The sequence below is a fragment of the Miniopterus natalensis genome, chromosome 19, assembly GCF_054644295.1.
Source record: "Miniopterus natalensis isolate mMinNat1 chromosome 19, mMinNat1.hap1, whole genome shotgun sequence".
Lineage (NCBI taxonomy): Eukaryota > Metazoa > Chordata > Mammalia > Chiroptera > Miniopteridae > Miniopterus > Miniopterus natalensis.
Window position 1 is genome coordinate 9,782,986 of NC_142099.1, and position 8,342 is coordinate 9,791,327.

General features: G+C 54.4%; 1 protein-coding gene across 1 annotated transcript; it reads left to right on the forward strand.

The window, feature by feature from the left end:
• Positions 1–1,406: 1,406 nt before the first annotated feature.
• On the forward strand, positions 1,407–5,801 carry ZNF697 (zinc finger protein 697). The gene is made up of 2 exons (XM_087828324.1): positions 1,407–2,796; positions 4,430–5,801. The coding sequence occupies exons 1-2, from the start codon at positions 2,556–2,558 to the stop codon at positions 5,770–5,772; spliced, it is 1,584 nt and encodes a 527-aa protein (XP_087684450.1). The 5' UTR covers positions 1,407–2,555; the 3' UTR covers positions 5,773–5,801.
• Positions 5,802–8,342: the final 2,541 nt, after the last annotated feature.

Genomic DNA, 8,342 nt, shown 5'->3' on the forward strand with positions numbered 1-8,342 from the left:
GAAATCATAAATCAGAAAGTCCTCTTGGTTCAGCCCTGGCTGGGTGGCGCAGTTGGCTGGAGTGTCGTCCCATACACTGAAAGGTTGTGGGTTCGATTCCCGGTCAGGGCACATACCTAGGTTTTGGGTTCAATCCCGGTTGGGGCGTTTACAGGAGGCAACCGACCGATGTTTCCCTCTCATGTCGATGTTTCTCTCCCTCCCCCCCCTCTCAAATCAATAAAAAACAACAACACATATCCTTGGGTGAAGATTAAATAAAAAAGAAAAGAAAGTCCTCTTGCTTTGCTTTTGCTGTACCTGAGGTACTTTCTAAGAAGGTGCTCTGTCCTCAAAAAGGCTTAGAGGGGAAACCTTAGGCTTCCCTGTTCCCAAGGTGGACCCCAAACTCCACCTTGCAGGATGGACAGCTGCAGTCACTGTGCCATTTCGGATGTGTGAGTTCTGGTGACATGCTCGTTTGATTCCTTTACAGACGTAAAATTCTTCTTGCTGGTCTCAGATCGGCAGGAACCATTGATTAGTTCCCCCTAAAATCCTCCCCCACCCCACCCTTCCGCTGCTTTTAGCCACCAGCGAGCCAGTAGGTCTTAAAACATGCTTGAAAGCCCCACTTTTCCCTCTGCACCCCTCACCTTCTGGGTGTGTTCTATATGCACACTCGAGGGATGTACTTGTGCATTGCTCCAGGAGGCGAGAGAGTGATGGGTAGAAGTGGTTCAGGATTAATAGTCCTTTGTGGGACAGACCTCTTAAAAGGTTTATGACTTGAATGGGATTTTCTACAGCCTAATCCTGAGGGTTTGAAACCTGGCATTTTAAACAGGATGCATTCTAAAGGAACTCGGCTGCATTCCAGGACGCTGCTGACTGACTAATCACGGGCACTGACATTCTCCTCTGATGTTTCAGGGAAGGGCTCGATTTTTCACTCTGATCTAAGCAGTAGAGCATCTCTGAGAAAAAGGTATAATATGCTCTCTAGGGTGATATCAACCAAAATTATGCTGGGGCCAGCGTGCCTTTGAGGTATGCTGGAATGGCATCAGGACTTAAAAAGAGAAATAATGTGTGTATTGCACATTAAAAAGAGAAATCACATTTATTCCACATTTGTAAAACTCAGAGAGAGCATCAGTTCCCCTCCACAGTATTTTCCAAAGTGCTTTGTAATGTTTCCTTCTGACACCTTGCTGGTGAGACAGGCTAAGGGGCATTGATGAAGACATTGGGACAATGAGAGGTTAATTGACTTCCCTTGGGCCCTAGAGTGAGGCTGGCCCTGCCAGGATGGCTCCTGCTTTCCACTTTGAGTCTCAGCAGAGCCAGGGCTGCCTCAGGGAAGCCCTCAGTGGAGGCAGGAAAAGCTCCCAGCCAAGGAAGGGGCATCTCGCTTAGCCATGTTCTTGCAAGTTCTGTTTGGGGGCTGCCAAGGCAGAGAGAATTGGACATTTTTAAAGTCTTAGGCCAAGATGCTTGACCTATAAACTGCCTTGCTGCCATGAGCTGAGCTGTAGGAGTGATGGATGGCAGAAGTAAATTATTTTTGGCTCCATGGCTCAGTCTTGGCATGGGCCCCTTCAAATTTGAAATGCAAACCTGACGTCTATGAAAGGTTTAGGAATCTGAGGTCATTTTCTCCCTGCAGTTCCCATGTTGCCTGTTCTGTAGAGGGGTTACTGATTACGCCAGGGGCATGCTCTGTTCAGGGCTCCCTATAATTAAAGTACACATATAAAAAGGCAAACTGGGTCATAAGGCTGTAGGGATGGCTTCTAATATGGAGGGTCCCTGCATCTCTTCCACCCACTCCCAACAGACCTGTGAAAGCCTGATCCTCACCACAAAGCCAGGTTGGTGCTGCTGCTGGTGACATGGTCTTAGACCAGAAGTTAGTGTCATTCTTGCGTCTCAAATGTACTTTTCCTCTGGCTCCTTAGAGACCCACCCATCATTAGCTAAAAATCCTCACAAGATTGCTGTGGGCTTGAGGGGGGCAAGTGCCCCCCTCAACTTTATTGAGATGTAATTGATAAATACGAATTGTATATATTTAGACGAGGGCAAACTTTACTAAGAGTAAGAAATGCATGGAACTTGGAGACAGTGAAATGGATTCGAACCCCTCTTTACTGCTTACATGTTAGCCTTAGGCTAGCAGGTCTTCCTTTTGAGCACCATTTTCTCAGCTGTAAAATGGGAATGCCACTGTTACCCCATGGTTAACGCCACAAAGCCCTGTTAATAAAATCACCCACTTCACAGAAGGAAACAGATCAAACTGTGGTCCAGCCTATGGCCTCAGGATGAGTTGCCACCATTCCTCTGGCACCCAGACCAGCCGCCTTTGCGCTCGGATCTGTTTGCCTTAAAATGTGAGGTGGAGCAGAGATTGGCCATCTGAGGCTTGTTACTCTGTACTTTTCGTGGGACTGTGCCACTGGAATTCAAAGGCAGGCAAGGTGAGGGAATGAGGCCAGACTGACGTGACCTTTATCTGTGTTTTGTCTGGAGCAGGGATTCCTGGTCACCTTCCCTCGTCCTGTTCCTCCTGCATGGAACAAGACAAGCACGGTGTGTGTGAAGCCCCGGACTCGGAAGACACAGGCATGGGCTCCGATTTTGAGAACTCAGAGGACAGGGAAGAGAACCCAGAAGAGAGAGAAATGGGCTCTAATGCACAGGATGCAGACAAGACAGCAGGCTGCCCGGAGCAGGACGCGGGCTCCAGCCCGCAGGACGACGCTCCACGAGGGGACTCGGAGGAGCGGGAACCCGTGTCTGACATCTGCGCAGGTGAGATGCGGGACTTTCCATGAAAGCTGCCCCGCCCGCGTTTATTTCTAGTTCCTCCTGAGTCATAACCGGGGGCAGCAGTCCTGTGAGGGGGCTCTCCAAAGAGACCATTAAGCCCAGCTTGCACCATTTTAAGCCCGGGGAACATCCCTTTCTTCAGCCCAGTGCAAGGTGGGCTGTGCCGGTAGATGGGTGAAGAGGGTAGTCACTGGCACAGCGCTTTACAGTTTGGAGAATACTGCTGCAGATCAACTTGGAACAACACGAGAGGGGACACAGGTAGTATTAGAACCTAGCTCACCTGGTTGTTGGCAGAGATAAATGAGCTGCCACATACAAAGGCCCACTGAGCGCCGCGGGAGCAGTCTTCAGATGTTTACAACTGCTGTCATTTATCTGTTTGCAGATAACTGAACTCAGTGGTAAGTGATGTAACCCGCGTTCTTGTGGCTAATTCTCAGAGTGCCAAGGCCTCTGCCCAATCCCTTGCTGTCCCTGACCTGGAAACCGCATTCAGTTCTGTGTTTGGGCATTCCTTACTCTTCCTGCTCTGTGCATGCCTCGGGGACAGAAACGAGCCGAAGCCCCTGTGGCCAGGACGGCGAGATTACATTCTTCCCCCTGTAACTCATCCCGGGTCCCAGCAGTGCACACAAGCACGTGCTCTTCTTTTGTTGTTGTTAATCCTCAGGATATTTTTTCCATTGATTTCTTTAGAGAGGGTGGAAGGAAGGGGTGGGAGCGTGGCGGGGATGGGGGGAGAGAAACATCAATGTGAGAGAGACACAATTGGTTGCATCCTGCACTGGCCGACTGGGGCTGGGGATCAAGCCTGCAACTGAGGTAGGAGCCCTTGATCAGAATCAAACCCGAGACCCTTCAGTCCGCAGGTGACCCTCTAACCACTGAGCCAAACTGGCAGCGAGGGCAAGCACATGCTCTTTAATATCCAGTGACTTTCTGGAGAGCCCTCTGCTTGGGCATAAGCAACCAGAGACAGACAAGTGTGTGTGCTGGACCAGCCTCTAAGCTGGGCTCAGCAGCTCTAGGCCCAGAGCTCTCCCCCCCACCTTCCTCACCCCTTCCATAGCAAAGCCCTTAATTTCGGGTGTGCTCGGTGTATTGTTCCACCTTCATCTGTACCAGAATGACTAATCACACTTTAAAAGTCAGTCCAGGGCCTGCTTAGGCCCAGTGGCCTTTTCTTGTGGTTGGCTGGAGTGGTCTTATCTTTTGAGGTCAGGGCCTTGAAAGGCCTGGGTCGCTCTTAGGGTGAGTAAGTTTCTTCTGAGATTCAAGGGAGCCCCTCCTGGCCCAGACTTGACCGCTCAAGCAGACTGTCAGGCCTTGGGATGGAGCCTGGGGACAGTGGGTGGGCCTGGCGGGCCCAGAGCCGGCTGCCTGGAGCTGGTGAGCCAAGGGGGCCGCGGGTGAGCGTCCCTGGGTTCCGGAGCATCCGCTCCCGCAGGCCTTCCTCCCGAGGCCGCACAGGTGGAACCTCGCTTGGGGGGTCTTAGGAGAGTGAGTTGGGGGGTTACTCCGCGGCCCACACTCTTCTTGGTGCCTGGCTTCCTCTGGGCTTACTGTCTGGGCTCCAGGTACAGTCGCCGCTCTGTCGCCTTTTCTGTTGCAGAGGGGCTGCTGAGTGAGCAGGAGGACGACCAGGCTGGCGCGGCCGAGGCGCCCGCGTTCCCGGGACTGCCCGAGTCCGACGGCGTTTCCCGGAGCCCCCGGGGCGAGGACGGGGAGGAGGAGAGCGCCGGCGAGGCCCCGCCGGAGGGGGAGGAGGGGCCGCCGCCCGCGCCCGCGCTTCCCTGGAGGCGTCACCTCTCCCTGGGGAGTCGGCCCCGGGGCGCGCAGCCGGCCCCCCGCCGCTTCCGCCGGCTGCACCACCCCGTGGCCGTGGACCTCGGGGAGCTGGACAGCCTCATGGCCAGCATCATGGACGCGCCCACCATCTGCCCGGACTGCGGGGAGAGCTTCAGCCCGGGCGCCGCCTTCCTGCAGCACCAGCGCATCCACCGCCTGGCGCCCTTCGGCCTGGCCGGGGAGCGCGGCGCGGCGGCGGGGGGCTTCGGGGCGGGGCCTGCCCTGGCCCGGCCCCCGCGCGAGAAGCCGTTCCGCTGCGGGGAGTGCGGCAAGGGCTTCAGCCGCAACACCTACCTGACCAACCACCTGCGCCTGCACACGGGCGAGCGGCCCAACCTGTGCGCGGACTGCGGCAAGAGCTTCAGCTGGCGCGCGGACCTGCTCAAGCACCGGCGGCTGCACACGGGCGAGAAGCCCTACCCGTGCCCCGAGTGCGGCGAGGCCTTCAGCCTCAGCTCGCACCTGCTGAGCCACCGGCGCGCGCACGCGGCGGCGGGCGGCGCGGGCGCGGCGGCGCTGCGGCCCTTCGCGTGCGGGGAGTGCGGCAAGGGCTTCGTGCGCCGCTCGCACCTGGCCAACCACCAGCGCATCCACACGGGCGAGAAGCCGCACGGCTGCGGCGAGTGCGGCAAGCGCTTCAGCTGGCGCTCGGACCTGGTGAAGCACCAGCGCGTGCACACGGGCGAGAAGCCCTACATGTGCTCCGAGTGCGGCGAGACCTTCAGCGTCAGCTCGCACCTCTTCACGCACAAGCGCACGCACTCGGGCGAGCGGCCCTACGTGTGCCGCGAGTGCGGCAAGGGCTTCGGCCGCAACTCGCACCTGGTCAACCACCTGCGCGTGCACACGGGCGAGAAGCCCTTCCGCTGCGGCCAGTGCGAGAAGCGCTTCAGCGACTTCTCCACGCTCACGCAGCACCAGCGCACGCACACGGGCGAGAAGCCCTACACGTGCATCGAGTGCGGCAAGAGCTTCATCCAGAGCTCCCACCTGATCCGCCACCGCCGCATCCACACCGGCAACAAGCCGCACAAGTGCGCGCGCTGCGGCAAGGGCTTCCGCTACAAGACGCACCTGGCGCAGCACCAGAAGCTGCACCTGTGCTAGGGCGGCGCGCCCCGGGACGAGACGGGGAGGACGGGGGGCAGCCTGAGAGCGGCGGGGGCCCTTTTGGTGCGAGGGGGTCCTTCAGGGCAGGGTCGAGTAAGAGGGGTTCTTTTGGGTGCTCTGTTTCGCCCGCCGCCTCGCCGACGCGGGGATGAGCTGGAGCGTGCGGACTTCCCCAGACGCACTCTAGGGGCTGAATGGCACTTTGGGGGCCTTGAGAAAATGGAGTTGGGGTGGGGAGGGAACAGGACGGCGGGGCTAGAGTAGGCTGGGCTGTGAGAGCCTGTGGGAATGAGGGAGAGGGTGTGGTTGGAGTGGGGGGGGCGGGGTAAAAGAAAATGCGGGTGTGAATAATTCGCTCCTGGTCCCACCAGGTGTTGAGCCACCCTTTGCCCTGCCCCCCCCCATCAGCTAGAGTCCCACGAAAAGCAGAGGCACCTTGCCAGCCCTGTAGGAGAGGGGACTTCGTATGCTCTTCCTTTCTGAGCCACGGTTAGCTGCTATTTTGAGGCATCCAGGGGACACTGGGCAGAAAAGCCACACACCCTCATTTCAAAGGTGAAACTCTTAGAAATTCATTCATAAGTGGTTTTCATTTCTAGGAAATCCTGGTCCCCCCTCCCCCCCCCCCCCCCCCGTTTCTTTGCTGCTTCCTTTGAAACGTTTTTTGGCTTCACGCTGGGTCCAGGGCGTCTGTGTGGGTGAGCGGGCCCTGGCCCCCAGTGTCAGGTGTGTGCCTGGCTCCGTGTTTCCTTCAGGCCTCACTTGCGATCTTTTACGTGCAGGGAAGTGGAACAATCCCGGCTGTGTGTGACTTTCCCTTTCCCAGGTCAGCTGGCTGCTTATTTCAAGTGAACCTCAGACCATCCTCGACAGTTGCCCCAGTGACCTGCTCCAAAGCTCAACCAGCTCAAGAGCTTTGCTGGCCTTATGTGAGAAACACAGGACAGCAGAAGTTCAGGTGTTGGGGGGCAAGGCTCCTTGGTCTCCTTTGGCTGTGCACCTGGGTACCCCTCCCCCTCCGTGGTGCTGGGGGAGATCCTGGAGCCCCCACCTCCACCCTTATTGATCTGGGCCCTGGTCTGAGTAGAAACTCTTTTTTTTCTCCTACCTAGGGAGGCACAAGTAGAAAGCTCCAGGCTTTATACAAGGAGGACACAAGCAGGGAGAGGCCTAAATGCAAAATTGCCAAATAGCACAAGCAATGAATGTTTTCTGGTGGTTCTCTAAATGCCAAACTAGCACTTTTATATTTGCAAAGTGCTTTATGCTTTTTAATGATCATTGTTTCTCACATCTTTGTGAGGTAGATCAGTATTGCGGCCCTTGTCTTAGGGGAGGCCTGGGGACGGGCTGTTTTGCAGAGGCTGACAGCGGGTAGGTGTGGTCTGACCTTCTGTGCTCTCCAGCTCAGCTGCTAGGAGGACTTCCCTGTTGTGATTTATATAATGAAACAAGGACACTGAAAATGCGTATGCTTGATGGAAGATCAAGGCTAGTCTAGCAGGGCCAAAGACGTCCTCGGCGACAAAGCTGGTCTTTGTCAGGTAAGTAGGGTGTCCTGGGTATGTTACACTTCTAGTAGGGGCTGTAGTTAGATGACTCTTGTCTAGATTTCAGTTACCTGGGCTGAAAGTCCCTCCCCTAGGTTAGCCTTTAGAGGTTAGAGTTGTGGGGAGCAGCCCCGTTTTCTTCACTAGTGATTGTTACCCCGTATTTTTCATGGGAGCATCTTCCCAAACTGTTGGATACACACGAAGGGGGGAGGAGGGAATCAACTACGAGGTTGTTTTTACAATTTTTAGCATATTTTCCGGGGATGCCAGTAATTTATTACTCGATCAGTTGTATTCTAGCAAAGAACCTCTCTGGGGACTGTAGAGAAGCATGTTTTTGTCTTTATAAAAACACTGTTTAAAAAAATTCTGAGACTTCAGGGCTTTGTATAATGCTTGTTGATCTTGCCCTTAATCAGGTTATTGTTATTCACAAATGCAAATAGATTTTGAAAATACAGGTAGTTTTGGAAGACACTAAAAGTTTTTTTTTCTTTTCTTTTCTTTTTTTTTTTTTAGTTGAGAGTAATATGAGCAAAGCAAGTGTCTGTTATTTATTCTGAATTTTATAGTCTGGATACGAAGTTGCCCGAAAATAATACGGCCCATTTGTAGGTGATCTTGTTCCTTTGGGTTGTGTGTTTTTTTTTCCATGCACACCTGCCTCTTCCAGCTGTTTTAAGTTCTCTCAGGTCTGTGCCTATGAAATCTCATGGAACTTCTGATTCTTCGTGGGTTGACTGTCCACTTTATGGGTTATTTGGCCTTTTGCTATCATGGTTATACTATCGCACAGTCTCATCTGCATCAAAGACATTACATGTTAGCAGCTTTTGAGAAAGGGTTTGATGGGGAGAGGAGATTGAAGTTAATGTAAAATAATTTAGAGGCACTGGAAGTCTTTGGCTTTCACAGACCTCTTTTGTTCTTTCTGTTACCGTGGATAAGAGAGGCAGCTACCGCTTCGGTATCCCCTCCGTGAGCAAACCCCTTCGCGGAAGGAAACAGACCAGC

Excerpts from the sequence above, each read along its gene's own strand:
- ZNF697 (XM_087828324.1), top strand. The coding sequence starts at position 2,556 with ATGGAACAAGACAAGCACGGTGTGTGTGAAGCCCCGGACTCGGAAGAC. Across the intron at positions 2,797-4,429 it reads CGTGTCTGACATCTGCGCAG|AGGGGCTGCTGAGTGAGCAG; the intron begins GTGAGATGCGGG and ends TTTCTGTTGCAG.